The following is a 15,891-nucleotide window of genomic DNA, read 5'->3' on the forward strand; positions in this document are numbered from 1 at the left end:
TGTTTGCGTTAAGGTTTTACTCGTAATCAGGTAAATCTAGTTTACTCAGCAGTTAAAAGGAACAATAGTGTTTTGAGTTAACACATAAACTTTGTACTAATTGCGCCGTGATTTACTCATTTGTAAGTTTAATATAGCACACTATGTTACATTTGCTGTTACTTTTAAATGTTTTTAGTTTGTCATGTTCAAATGAATTAATACAGGTGAGATGTTTCATTTGGTTCTAATTTTAGGCAGTTATAGCACGATTATAAATATTATATTTATAGCTTTTGGTCTATTAATATCCTTAATCCTTTTAACTGATAGAAATGAATAAAAAAATTTTAGACTGAAATTATCTATGTTAAAAATACTGCAGATATAATACACAAAAATAAAAGGAAGTACCTAACTATATTGTGATGAAAATATGTCTCGAAAATTTTCGAAATTAAAAATTAATGAATACTTACAATTAATGCACTGTAATAAAACAAATGATGAGATCACAGAAAAATGCATTCAAATTGTGGTAGGTAATATGGTTTCAATGTCCCTTTGACAAAATATCACTTTGAATTTTTAATAGGTACCTAGTTTTCTTTTTATATTTAAAACTAGATTTCCGCCCGCGGCTTCGCCCGCGTTTGCAAAGGAAAACCCGCATAGTTCCCGTTCCCGTGGCATTTCCGGGATAAAAACTATCCTATGTGTTAATCCAAGTTACCCTCTATATGTGTGCTAAATTTCATTGTAATCGGTTCAGTAGTTTTTACGTGAAAGAGTAACAAACATCCACACATCCATACATCCATACATCCATACAAACTTTCGCATTTATAATATTAGTAGGATGTTAAATTTAGGAAGGGTTAGGTAACATTGTTCAAAATGTTTTAATGCTTACATCGTTAATAGATATCTAAAATTAAATTCATTTTTACAGAATGCTTCCGTGTTTAAGGAAAATCAAAACAATGGAGTGGCTCCTTTCGTCTCTTTGAGGAATAGCATGGTAAATTATTTAAGTAGTCGACCCGATTATTATTTAAATTCTCTGAACTTATCTTGTACCATTTTTGTAGATATAGGTAATCAACATAAACACGACGACGTCGAGAAAAAGCCGTACTTTCTTGTAGACCTTATAAATTGAAAAAGAAAAATGTTGGAATAAATTTGTGTCACAGTGTCACAAACTGAAATACCATTTACCTATTGTTTTATTTAATTATACATAAATAAAAAGATTACTTTCTTTTACATCAATATTCTAAAAGTTAAGTAAGTTATTACACTAATCAAAACTTTTTTAAAACAAATAAATATGACACAATAATATCCTTGGTAGCAATAATACCTACGTAATCAGACAAACTTCGATTCAATTAATTATACACTAAGTTGTTGATGTGTTAGTTGAGATAATGAAACTGTATTATGAGATACATCATATAGCTGCTAATTAATAGCAGAATTGCGAAAGCTCTGTTATCTATAGCTATATCGATACCTCGTACATACAGATGTATGTATGTACGAGAATCGATTCTATTGAACTGATTTACTAAGAACGGTTTGAAGCGTTAACAGAATTAACGTTAATTGACTCAACTGAAGTTATGAGGTGATAAAGGAACTTGTTGGGTTTATTTCAGTAAGTTTTGACTTTGGAGGCAATCAGTTGTCAATAATGTAATCTAGAAGTGATATTCAATCAGTCGGTCTTTTCTGTGAGTTCTCTAAACTGTGGACTCTTTTATATTAGAATAGTTGAGATTTCATGAAAAAAAATTCAGTAGATAGGTACTTTAATTTAAAGGATTAGGCTTTGCCTAATTTTCAATAATGAGGGGTAAAATGAAAAGTAAATAATAAAGAATTATATTAATAATCAATATTTTTTAACGCATCGTTTAGAATTCCATCTTTTGACGCAGAATATTAGACGTTAAAACATCGATTCCTGGAACGAAGATCTTGAATATTTAAAACGTAATAAGTACAGTGATATTATCCAGTAAAGGATAAAGGTAAATGGTAGCGTGAACTCGTTTCATTTAAGGGTTCCTTTTGAAAGAAATAGCTATTGTTTCGTGTATGCGTTGAAGTTATTATAATAGGATAGGCGCAAAAAATTATAACATTATTACTAGATGTAACATGAAGGTTTTGATAAACCAAAGACTTTTTAATCCACCCATACAAAATAGCTGAAAAATGGAAAATCAATTTTCAATATTTTTATTTGTTTTATTGCATAAAAGATGAAACAAATTAACGATGTTTTATACAGGTCTACTTACTTTTTTTCTTAAAGTTGCAGGATATAGAACGATTGCTAATTTATACATAATTTTAATCACTTACTTCTAAATTGTTTCAGGTTGTACCAAACAAAACATTCATCGACAAATCAGATAATATCTTACGGATACCGAAACCACTTTACCAGGAAAATAAGAGAAAGAAGATAAAGAAGTCACCAAAACGGACAGTGCAAAAGATAATAAAGAAGAATAGAATGAAACATAGGCAAATATACGTACAGCCAGCCACAAGATCACCAACAATATCAACCGTATACGAAAATAACGAAAAGAATTTCCAATCAGGACAAAGTGAAGATAAATACACAACGGAAGCAAATCAAAGAAGAAGACCTAAAAAGAATTCCAAGGTACTGAGAAATTATATGCCGTTTCAAAAGTTGCAGACGAGAAATATGAGAAGAAATAAAAGAGATACAGAAAGAAGTGACGTATATATCCTTAAAGATTTAGATGAAATAGAATTCCTTGGTAGTGATAAGGATTATGATGTTGTTAATGCACATGTCAAAAACTATTGGTAACATAATAATTGGATAGATCATTTAGGACTTAGGTAATAAGGATAAAATAAAACGAAGTATTGTAATGTGAAGTTTTTATTTCTATTTATAAAACAAATAATGTTAAAATAAAATATAACATCTTATAAATTAAAAGAATAGATTCTATTTACAAAAACTTATAAAGTTTACACTTATTCGTACCTTTTGGTACTCGAGTATAGTAACAACAAAAATTATTTATAAGGCATCTTATTGTACATATTGAAATATATTCTGTACAAAACGTTTCTAAGCATATTATATTTGAAAGAAAAAACCGATTCCAGTGAATTCGTTACCGATAAATAGCATTGTCAGAATTCGCAATATTTTCAATTACAATGGAAAATATAACGTATAATTATAACAATATACGGGGAGATACAATAGCAATATAAAATTGGCACTTTTATTATGCGAAACAACCCTTACAAAATAGTCTAGAATGTTGCTTAATTTTGGCACCTTTAAGACTTCTACGAGTATATTTAATATGATTTAAATTTGCAATATATGATTACTGGTAACCTGAGCATTAATTTACTTCTATAAATAAACTTTAAGCTTCTTCAGCTTTAATGTCATCTGAGCCTTTTTTATTTCTATATTCCCATCCCTGGTACGCGAGGTCTTGTGGATTCGCCTCGTGATCTCGGAACGCTACGCCCGAACCATATTTGTGACCGGCCTGAAAAAAATATTTTAGTCAGATCACGGAATGTTTTACATCTCATCCTCGTTGGGATCGGGACAATGGCCCGAATGATAAATGAACGTGTTTTTACTATGTTTGTTTGAAAAACAACTAATGAATGTCATTATTATTTTCTTTGGGAAAGAATTTCGTGGCCAACATTAGTAGTCTGTAGGGAGACGAATTAACATTTAATTTCACTTGGTCTCGTAATTTTTATCGTTTAGACTTTGCGCATTTATGTAAGTCTAAAGTATGTGTAACAAGTGTAACAATCATGTTTTCGCTAAGTAGGAATGTTCCAATCAGACATTATTCCTTAAAGTTATCCTATATAGAAGAAAGACATAAGGATTTATATTTATTAACTTACATAGGTATCATAATGTCCATAATGTGCAGGTTCTCTGTAGGGACTGACTCCAATTCCAGCTGGCGAGTACTGAGGTGCCGAGAAATGGTTAGAAGAGAACGGAGATGATAGGTTGGGCTTGCAGAATTTGAAATAGCCGATAACACCTGAAAAATAGGTTTATTAGGACCTAGTGAATGAGTTATGTATCGATGGGTCTGAACATGTTATTTTTAAATGACTATAAAAATGTTAACAGGAAGAAATGGATTGTAGTAACTATTTTAAATTACAATATTTACGATAGCTGAAGAAATACTTGTTCTGAATTACATGACGAATCGTTTAAAGTAAGAACGACTTAAAATTCTACAACGTGACTTTTTTCAAATTATCTTTTACTATTTAGATACATTGTTTTATTTATTATCTCCATACGAATACTATGAATTAAGCTTACCAGGAATAACAAGAGCCATGAATCCAAGGAACTTCTTGAAGCTGGCCAGACCAAGAATGAGAGGTAAGAAGAGGAGTAGTTTCAGCTTGAACAGCTTTAGGATCAAAAGCATAGGTATAATCAGCTTCTTGAGCTTGTGACGACCTGAAAATATTTATTTTAAGGATGGATCTGGATTGTTAAAAATTTTATGGCATTATTGGCACTATTGAAGGCGTTTGAAAATGAGTTAAAATTATATTGGGAGCCTGAAAAAATAATATTTTTATTCAATTAGGTAGATGATGAAAAATATGATTTATTGTTTATATTAATAGTACAATCAGAGTACAACGTTTATATACAAGATGAGAAATTTACGGCCAAGATAAAACACTATTAAATCAAAAAGCAATTCTAGAACGAGGATCAGCTTTTCCACAGATTGTTTTACTTTACGACTATGCGGTTGATAAATCAGAGTTTTTATCTTTTTAGCCCGCAATCTCACTTGTAGTACTAGCCCAAAACATCTATTAGGGAGATCTCTCGGTAGCCCTAATTAGATTGTGTCATACATATACAATTAATCATAGACGACCGGATATAGGTATAATTTTCTACTGTAGGATCATTATACTAAAATTATGTAGGTACCTACATAATAGTATGGATGTTTGTCAGTCTTTCAAATAAAACCTACTGGATGATTGCTTTACGTTCAATTTCAATGCATAATCCATACTAATATCTAGTATAGTATTATATTGTCTGTGCTAATTTTATACATGCGAAAGTGTGTTTCTTTGTCTTTCTTTCACGCCGTAACAGAACGATTTTATGATATGACTTTTATGTCTAGAGTTAGTAGTCTGTGGCTAATTTTTACTTAAACATCTCATTGCTATAGGAATTTCCTTTGAAAACGCGAGCGAAACTGTGGGCCGTAAGCTTCTAATAAAAATGAAATATAACTCACGGAACGGGGAAGCCTTCTTGTCCTCAATAATGTCTACTTCATCAGCGATCTCGTCAATAAAACGCGGGGCTATGACTCCGTTTGATGTCACTTCGTTGTCTAACTGCATTTCCAGAGCGGTTGATCGTAAAAACCTGCGGAACATTCATTACTATAAAAAGGAACAGATTAAAAATGAAGTGGGAATGTGACGTCACGTGCCGCGTGCTGAGAGTAAATTAAATAGTACTCGTTATTTCTGTTATTCAGTTCTGATATTATTATGTATTAGGCTAAGAGGATTGATTTATAGTAAGAACCAGTTATTTTGTCGTTAGAGCGAATATTAATAATATTCGCTCTAACGACAAAATAACTGGTATGATATTATGGGCATTGGGTACAACTCCAATACAAAGGTTTACAAGTTTAATCTGTTTATGAGCTACGTGACGTATATACGTAAACTGTAAACAGATACGATATATGACTATTTCCTTAGTACATTCATCAGATCTTAGTTAAGTATTCAACAAACAACTCGGCTTTAAATCTCTATTCAATTATCTATACTAATATTATTATAAAGCTGAAGAGTTTGTTTGTTTGTTTGTTTGAACGCGCTAATCTCGGGAACTACTGGTCTGATTTGAAAAAATTATTTCGGTGTTAGATAGCCCATTTATCGAGGAAGGCTATAGGCTATATATCATCACGCTAAGACCAACAGGAGCGGAGCAATGCGGGTGAAACCACGGGGAACAACTAGTATTACATAAAAGACATGTAAATTATGTAACAAGCACTTTGTTTCATTATCCTTACCTCTCAATTTTCCTCAACCCATATTTGACAAGGCCGTCCCAATCAGAGTCATCACTCCTTGGCTGGGAACTGAACTCCGGAGGTTCCCGAGACAGCGCCCTTGCTTGCGATTCTACCTTTACGAGCACTGCGTTATCTGACAATCTGTAGAAAAAAGATTTTTATAGAGATTGTTTCGAACCATTTATCCTTCTAATCAATGGTATTATAGATATATTTTTGAATATGGAGGTTTGAAATTTTTTATTTAATAAACTATTTAATTGCTTCATTTCTATTGAGTAGCAGTTTCAGGTATTAGTTTTAACGGGGACTTTATTATTTGAAATTACAATTTTCAAACATCACGTCAAATCTGTGAAAATATAACAATAATCAAATATAATAACAAAGCAAGCAAATTTTTAAGGTGAACTCTAATTTTAAAAACCTTTCGCATATTGTTACTACCTCGAATCAATATTAATTATATTATTGATGAAAGTGTTGAAAGTTGAAAGTGATGAAACATTACAGCTCGTTGATTTATTAAGATGTATAAGGAAATTTTAGAAGCAATTATCCTTAATCTTAGGGATTCTGATTTATTTGACAAGCCTATACGATGTCATCTTACTACTAACGAGGGTAAATAATTTCGTGCGATAATCTTACCATTATTTCGCACAAATAGAACTAAAATTCTTAATGAATTTACCATGTCTTATCTAATTGAGCGTGGTAAAGACCATTTAATTAGTTATATTAGGCTTTTAGTACGGTCTTCAATAGGTTTAAATAACGTAGGTTTTGGGAATGTTTACGGGTGTAAATGTTAATGTATTTTATGTGTTTCTCTCTATCATTCCATTAGGAACAAACTAGAATATATCAATTATACTATTCTAGCGTTCTATGGAAAAATAAATAATGTATTTTTAATGATAGAGTTCACTCTAATAACGCAGTGCGACACAAGTTTCTACTTAGGTATAACTTGACAAAATTTTCTTCAATCTTTTTGATGCGCCCTCGCTTTTTAACAATGTAAGTCCTTTATTTTTATGGTTGCCTGGAACAGATTGCTTTTGAGCAATAAGGCCGTCTTTGTACACTTTTCAATGTTATGTATTCATTTATTTTAAATTTCTCTTACATGTACAATGAAGTGTCATAAATAAATAAATAAATGTTTTTCTCCGATAAAAAAATAAACTTCTTAAATATACTACAAAGCAGGAATCCCAACTATTACAGATTATAAAACTTCCAGTTCAAATTAAAACATTTTGCACCAATACTTACTGATAAGCATGTTTATCGAAGAAGTCGTCAAAAGACCGTAATGCTTGAGCCTTGAAGCAGTCAGCCAGGTCTCCACTAATACACTGCTGCGTCGCCTGCTGGATGTAAGGGTCCTGGTCTTCTCCTAAACCTATCCAGTCCAGAAGACCACGTCCTTCTGCTTGAGGCTATAACACCAGAAATCATTTTTTTATTATAGTTTTGTTTATATGGCACCGTTAACTATTTGATTGAATGAGTGCGTTCATTGAAAGACGACATTCAATTGCATGTCTAGGCCAAACTTTGATATAACAAGTTCATTCAACCAGATGACTGATATATTACATATACACATGAACTCAAAGTAATACGAAAGGTAATGTAGAAAAAACTAATAGGAAATCCTGTTGGAGGAAAAATTGAACGGTCTTCCAGTGTCCACAAATTACAATTAAGGAACGATTCTTTGTTAATTTGGGTCGGAAATTGCTTGGTCGCACCAAATTTACAGTCAGTTAAACATCATTTGTTATTTATTAACTGCCCGCTTCGCTTTCGTGTAGGTGAATTAATGAAAAAATCTGTTAAGGCATAGAATCTACAGAGCACACTCATATCTTACCATGATGTTTTAAAGCAGTATTATTTCTAGTGTGGAAATAATACTGCACTTATAATATAGGTCGTCTAGTAGTAGGTGTAGGTGGCCCCCATCAGATAATTGACCAATGAAGAAGTAAGGAAACGAATTCTCATTCTTTCAAGCTGAACCAGGACTACTAAAACTAGTTCATAGACAACTATATACTGATTAATATCTTACCGATCGTCCATTATCATCATTGAAGTTCAATGACCTCCCCTCTTCTTGTGGTGGCTGGTCTGGCAGACGTATGCCTCCTTCACCTCGCGACTGCAGCGCAAGCATGGCGGAAATCGCCAACATCAGCCATCTCGCTCTGCTTAGCATTTTGTTTGTTTATGGTATCCTGGTAATTTATGTGATTATTAATATTAATTTTAATAGCAAGAACTACATCAAAATATAGCTTACAATTAATTAATCATCTTAAATCATATGAAATCTTTTTGTATGATGCAAAGAGATAGCCATTGTTTGTCTTATGCATTATAAGCTAAATTGTATGTATGTATATTCTATTTTTTTTTTCAGTATACCAGTCAGTATTCTATACATAGTAACAACCTACGACAATATTCCAGTTGTTGAACTGTTCTAAGGCTTTCTACTTTTACTTAGAGCCGAATCACTTTCGTCAAGTTGGCCAATACAAATTGAACCTTAATCAAATACGATAAGGTGCGTTATATTTACATTAAATATCTAAATGAAGCGAATATTGTCAATGAATTAACAATTATAGAGCCGGCATTCGATTTTGTAATCTATTTCTTGTGTAATAGAGCGGAAAATTAACTGAATGACGTGCACTGTTTTCCCATTATTTTGTTAAAACGCTTCGTGTAATGATGTACGAATTCGCCTCACGCTTTCAGGAACTTTAAAAGGAAATTCGGATGTAATCATGTAAATTTTTGTCGTTAAAAGGCTTTTAACGAAATTTCCTACTTCCCTGCGATCATCATCAAAATCGCTTAAAATTGTTTAACGTTTTGGTCGATAACTAGTAGGCCTTTGTTATTATTTGCTGATTGCTTTAAAAAGTAGATAAACAACAATTTTTATTGGTTTGCATAGATTAAGGAATTTTACATATCCTGATTTCAAATGCAATAGATATATTTCTGGATACATTTCCAATTTTTATTTTTAAGTAATACAATATTCAATTTTAAATATATTTACCAAATTTTCCTACTCTATGTAAAACATAACAACCATGAAGAGATTCAATTTTCCCCATTGATTCTCACTTATTTGAATATTGTCACTATAACATCACATAATTATAAATTTCATACACCACACAACTTAATAAAAACTATATTTATTATGAAAAACAAAAGAAAAGTCGAGTGCGTGTGAGTGAGAGCCACTATTTGTGTTTACTGCGCCTGAGTGGACAGCCGTTCAAAGAATCGAAATTAGTAGAGGTGACAAATAATAACAATTAATGTTTGTTTTTATGTTATGGATCAAACTTTGCTAACTTTTTAATTTATAATTTATGACTCTTCTCGAAACGGCATTTTCTGTATCACCCATTTTTATGTTATTTGTTGTAACAAACATTTGTTAACAGGATAGAAAATATTGAATTAGAATATCTACATTCTGCAGCCAATTTTACTTGAATTGACGTACGTAAATAGATAATTACGAATCACAACTAGTTGTGAGTGTATTTTAAACATTGTACGGCATTACTTTATTGTGACTGACACAGAAAGTATTACCTAAGCAGGTGAGTAAAGTGGTCAATAGTTACCAAGCGAAGCGAAGATGCGAGGAGTCTTTATAAAAAGTTAATACCTACTTAATGCACGTTTATTGAACACAAAATGGAGCATGCTTGTTAACATTAAAATACTTAAAAAAATGTATAGTAAAAGAGAAATAAGAGAAGAAGCTACAAATGTTGTAGACAATAATATAATGTAATGTGTATTATTTTAATAATTGGGTAGAAATTACAAACGTCATATCTGTCATAATATACTTTGTATAACGGTAAAAATAAGTGCAAGCGTCACAGTGTGAACGGAATACAGATTATGTGATATTGTTCGCATATTAGTGTCCTAATTTTCATTACATTTATATAATTAATGTCCTTGGATTTCACTCAATATTTAAATTAGTGACACACTTAGAGCAAAAGATACCTTTTACATAGTTATTTTCATGAAATACTAGGTATATTATTTATTTCACGAAAAATGGTATTCATATTTTTTGTATATATTAAAATTTTACATAATTTGGCTATCATTGCGAATTTTCTGTAAAATTTAGGATAAACCTTTTTTTTAACTTAAATATTTTAAGGAATTTTGATGATTTCTAAACTCTATTATTTAAATACGAGTCATAGAAGCTGTATTCTCATCTCCATTATAATATAAATTACTAGTCAAGGACTGCTCAACGTGGATTAGATCACGTTCACACTAAGAAAGTAGAGAAATTATTATGTCAGAAGTGTAGAGGAAAGAGTTGAATAATAGTAGATAGGTATACCGCTCTAATAATTTTATTCTTAGAGTGATTTTAGATGGTAAATCTTAGTTTTAGTATAGGAATTCATATGTATTACTGTACTATCAGATATTACCTATGAGTTATAACACATTTATCGGTAGGTATGCATTAAATATTACATGCAAACTGCATGCAGTTTTGTAGGCTGTTTAATTTAAAATAAGTATGTACCTACCTACCTTATTGAAGTAAGAGAGAGGAAGTGGCCCAAATTCCAAAGTATTTTTACAGTCATACAATTTTCTCTAGCATTGACTGTAACTAATAACTACCTAGTTGTTGAGGTTGTTAAGATAATTTGTATGTGACACGTCTGTCAGCAATGTTCCTAACGATGTCATATTTTTGGACAAACGGAATATTAATTATATAACGTCTTATTACTGCCCCCGATCGCCACTTTTTTAACAAACATCACGCTTGGAATATAAAATTGAACAAAAAATATCTTCAAATTCGCATACAATTATTCAGGTTGTAGTTATTGTGTCAACACCTTTTTATTACGGTCATATTATGATACGTTGAAGTGGGCAGAGTCCTGGAGATGTATTATATTTATAACTCTACCTTTTTTCACTAAAGTTCTTCCCAGAACTTACTGGTCTATTTCATCGGAATAAAAATAAAATTAGGTACTGAAAAGATTTTGCCGTGGTTTTACTGTTTAATTAATTGATGTCTTTTGCCATTTAACCACTTGAAAGTGTTTAGTTATGAAATTTACTTTAATCAACAAGTATTCCAGTTATGACTATTATTCTGAAGAATATTTTCATAGAATTGGCTATTTCTATTTCGCATAAACCATTTCGAGAAATTCCGTTTAGTTATTATTCGAATCGAAAAGAGCAATTCCCTTAACGCTTACTGAATGAGAATTTTTCTTTAAGACTTTCGCGGTAAATTACTAATGTCGCGAAATTTATCTTATACTAGCCGCGCCCCGCGGTTTCACCCGCGTGGCTCCGTTCTTTTTGGTATTAGCGTGATAATATAATATAGCGTGATAATATAAATGCTATCTAAGACCGAAATAATTTTTCAAATCGGACCAGTAGTTCCTGAGATTAGCGCGTTCGAATAAACAAACAAACTCTTCAGCTTTATAATATTAGTATAAATTTGTTGTTTCACGCTTATACTGTTTATAGGATTTGAATGAAATGTAGTGGGCTGTGGGAAGATAAGTCTACTGTCTTCTTTAATCAATATTAAATGAACGAACGTTTACTTCGAAATTTGGCAGAATCTTTTGGCAAATTATTTACAAATTGTTTGGTTACTTCAGAGGCTAAATCTTCATCTATGTATTATGACAATTCTAAAGTGCATCTAAAATATGTCTATATGATAAATAAATGTTATATTTTGAATGTATATATTATGATGGTTTTTGTTTTGTTCTCGATATATTGCTTTAATTATAAGAACAAATTAAAATTAAAAAAGTCATATAGATGCTCTATATATTAGGTTTAGAGACATTTATTTCAAAAGAATTTTACAATTCACTTATTCTAATTCAATAGTGTTAACTTGTACACCTTGACAAAAATGTTAAAAACTTGCGGGTGAGCGGAGAACTACTCTGTACAATAATATCGTCTTATTATGTAAACTAATTAAAATATTAGCATATCTAGCGCGTGGGAGTTTTGCATTTAATCCTACTTAAGACATAGCGTAATTGGGTCTTTTCATATTAAATATCATCGGAGAATCGAAGAGAATGTTTCTTGGATTTCAGCACACACAAATTATTTTGAATACGTAATAAAAATAATTCATAATCACTACATAGTATTAAACAAAGTCGCTTTCTCTGTCCCTATCGATTTTGATGCGTTTTTTTAATAGATAAAGGAACCACTCTACTCTACTCTACGAGGAAGGTTTTAGTATATTATAATTTATTACGTTTTACACAAAGCGGGCGAAACCGCGCGCGGAAAGCTGGTATGAACAAATACATAAATCTTAATTGAAAAGGTTTTAAAATAATACAGTTTATATATAATTGTTGTTAATATTTCTATTGTCTTGTCATATCACTTGTAAGTTTTGTAATTCACACATCATATATTATTACCAAATTGTGGCGCGAAAGTAATGCCTTTTAACAAAATTCATTAACAAAATCAATAAGGCAGTTGACAAAGTAACGGTTATGTATACTTATAGATACTTGAAGAAAATTGTTGAGGAAAACTTAGTTTCCTGAGAGCATGTTTGATTATTAATTGAAAAAGTTTTCTTTGCTAAACTCGTTTTTAATTGAATTACGTTTTATTTTTCAGTTTCCTTTAAGTTTTAACGTTTAAAACCACCTCTAAAATGGTCCAGGAAGTACATTACGAATTTAAAATTCCAAAAGTCACTAAGATCGTCCGAGAAAGAGTACTAATTTAATGTTGTTTTTAATACAAAGTTGTTTTAGCAAAGTGGGTGTTTTTCCAAAATAGTTTTGATACCATCGTGGCACGTGGCACAATCATTCGATTAAAGGCATTTTAGCGTCGCCAAGAACAATATTTTCGTAAGCGAATGAATGTTTTCTGTCGTAACACTATGTCCTTATAGTGGGTTAGTTTAGGACACAATGAGTAGGCGTGTGCGGTGTGACATAACAGTGTTATGACAGGGCCGGATTAAGTCATGTAGAGGCCACTGGGTTATTGACGATTTATTCGAAAGTATTTCCTTGGGACTATCTCTTATTAAACGTATTCGGTATTGCATGTTTTATATATCATGTAGGTTATTCGTGACAATGTTTGTCGTTGATTTAGTTAAAACAGTTAATATTTATCGATCCTTACGGTTTAGTATAGTTTTGTAAATAAGGTATAAATTGTATTGCAGAATTTGCCTTATTAATTAGTCGTTCTGCTATAGTTAGGTGCAGTATTAGTAAGAAAGAAGTAAGAAAATTAACTCTTCTTGGCTTAATAATGAGTGGTGAATTAATGAAAATGATTTTTTCATAAGCACTATTACTGTCAAAATAAATAAAAATAGCGACATATATTTCTATGAACCTCTAAGTAAAAAGCCCGTTGCGTGCGTAGAGTCACGCTTAAATATTCCAACACTGTATACATTATAATCTAAAGGACAGCTTAGAAAGTGTTCAAAGTTTGTTAAGGGTTCCTACTTTCTAAGATCTGGTGCTAGATTATTTCCGTATAGGACTAGTTGAATGTACGGTAGTTAAGATTTTAATGGCTTTGCAGGAAACGACTAATTCGGTCTATAAATCTCTTGATATGTATTGCAGGGCTTATAGAAAATAAATATTGTCTTTCATAAGATAAGTAATCTGTTTGTCAAAAAAATGACTTAGTATATATTACATAATGTAATTTGAAAATTTGAACTTTAATTTTTAAAGTAGGATGTTAAAGAGCATCTTGGCTATTCTTCTAATAAATAAGGCTTCTTTATGGCTCGAATATTAAAGATCCTATTTGTCAATTTAAATATATTTAATAGTTTAACTTGAATTGTTTGATAGAAAAATGAATATTTTGAATAAAACTATAATATAACATATTGTTGAAATTTAAACAAATATTATCAATATATTATCAATAGATACTTATGTGTTAACAGGAGAGGCGTAAAAATAATCTTAGAAATAGGTTATTTAGTAACTAAAACTTACCTATATAGTAATTATCACTAAATCTAGTTCACGTTCAATGCACTGAACGTTGCAAGTAAGAGTGACCCACGGACCAACAATCCATCTTATATAATAAAACATAACAATTGCATAAACTTCATGATTCCGTTTTGTTAATGCACACAAAATTAAACTTTCACACATTGTCTTAGGGCTTAAATTCGCAAGTCAGCTCAGGATACGATCAGACTATTGTAAAGTTAATTCGCTGTAAGGGAATTTATACCATATTTGAATATAGATTGGCTTTACTTTTACATGAGTACCTATGTAAGGCTCTAAAGAACTCATTCTTCGACGGAAAGTTTGCTGTTTAAATTTAATCTTTAATACTAGCACTGTTAGAGTTCTATTTTGAATGATATAAATTTGCAACGCGATCGCGTTTGTTTGGATCAAGTTAACGCAACTTTGGGATATCCCAGCTGATGTTTTGAGGCTATGTAAGTATGGAGGAATCTTTTTATTCGCTATCATTCTTGGTTTATGTTGGGAATTAAATTTAAGCTTTGTTTTATAGTTATTTAGAATATAAAAAGTGCTGTATACTATGTAGAGACAAATTATGAAACATCATTGTATTAATAGGTAGTTATTATTCACTGTATGTCATGTCGTCTGTTAAATTTCAATTGAAATTTGAATTTAAATAAAAAGCATGACAGCAAATAATCGATTCATATCTACACAAAATTTAAGTTCCATGATAAACAATTATATTAAGGTACTAACATGTAAATTTTACGAATATTGATATTCAGTTATATTTTTTTTGTTATTGTTATGAACATATTTATGTTATGTTAACGCCTAATTTTAGTTGTATTTTTGTTTCTATGGCTACTGCTATCATACTGTATTTGTGTGAGATTTTACATTGTAATAATAGCACATTCAGCTGGTTTAGTTAAGCATGTGAATAAACAAAATTGATTATGTTTATAAAAAAGTCGCTTCCATGTTAAACTGACTTTCATTGTGTCCTGTTGGTTTTCATAATTTGGCTCATGGTAACTCTACCCTTCGGAACTTGCAAAATATTATTTCTCATCATTATGAAGTTTTTCTAAGAACTTTCATTAATTTTTCCTTAGAAAATATTGTCGTAACGATTACGATAGAAAAGTTTCAGGAAAATGATATTTCGCTAAAAAGGGAGAATTGTCTATAAATTTTTAACAATATTTTAACATAATTATTTTTCAGGCGACTTTCTATTTACAATAAAATTATTATTCGCGATATTTTTTCATTGGAAAGACGAATAGTACACAAGTTTTATATAAATTGTAGGTCCATGTAAAATAATAATAAACTGAAAAGGTAACTAGGCTTATAACTAAAAGTGTTATAACTATAAAATATATAAGTAAGAGTTATTGTGGTAATCGAGTTTTGTATCAAGAAAAGAAAAACCCAAATCCGCATAAGAGGCCTATTTGTTTATGCAATTGGCTTGGCTGATGTTGATGATGATGAAAGATCAAATGTAACTCATTCATATTTAGTTTGTATATACTATGACTCATATTAAGTTATGACGTCACATGGAGTCAAAACATCCATACGATTGGGCCACTAACCGAAAAACACACATTACCCAATATGATGCACTATTGCTTAAA

General features: G+C 30.9%; 2 protein-coding genes across 3 annotated transcripts; one reads left to right on the top strand and one right to left on the bottom strand.

The window, feature by feature from the left end:
* The first annotated feature begins 111 nt into the window (after window positions 1-111).
* Window positions 112-3,444, top strand: LOC123702874. Its single transcript, XM_045650708.1, has 3 exons — window positions 112-206; window positions 932-1,000; window positions 2,372-3,444. Exons 1-3 carry the CDS (start codon window positions 144-146, stop codon window positions 2,837-2,839), a joined length of 600 nt encoding a protein of 199 aa, XP_045506664.1. The 5' UTR covers window positions 112-143; the 3' UTR covers window positions 2,840-3,444.
* LOC123702873 lies at window positions 2,899-14,303 on the bottom strand. Of its 2 annotated transcripts, none has more exons than XM_045650706.1 (8): window positions 14,246-14,303; window positions 8,218-8,383; window positions 7,413-7,579; window positions 6,129-6,272; window positions 5,325-5,458; window positions 4,367-4,510; window positions 3,928-4,073; window positions 2,899-3,548 (listed from the first exon to the last, which is right to left on the bottom strand). In XM_045650706.1, the coding sequence occupies exons 2-8, from the start codon at window positions 8,362-8,364 to the stop codon at window positions 3,420-3,422; spliced, it is 1,011 nt and encodes a 336-aa protein (XP_045506662.1). In that variant the 5' UTR covers window positions 8,365-8,383; window positions 14,246-14,303; the 3' UTR covers window positions 2,899-3,419. The 2 variants fall into 2 exon arrangements, with proteins under 2 accessions (XP_045506662.1, XP_045506661.1); XM_045650705.1 differs by lacking the exon at window positions 14,246-14,303 and adding an exon at window positions 9,223-9,422.
* Window positions 14,304-15,891: the final 1,588 nt, after the last annotated feature.

The sequence above is a fragment of the Colias croceus genome, chromosome 24 (assembly GCF_905220415.1).
Source record: "Colias croceus chromosome 24, ilColCroc2.1".
In the NCBI taxonomy this organism is placed as follows: domain Eukaryota; kingdom Metazoa; phylum Arthropoda; class Insecta; order Lepidoptera; family Pieridae; genus Colias; species Colias croceus.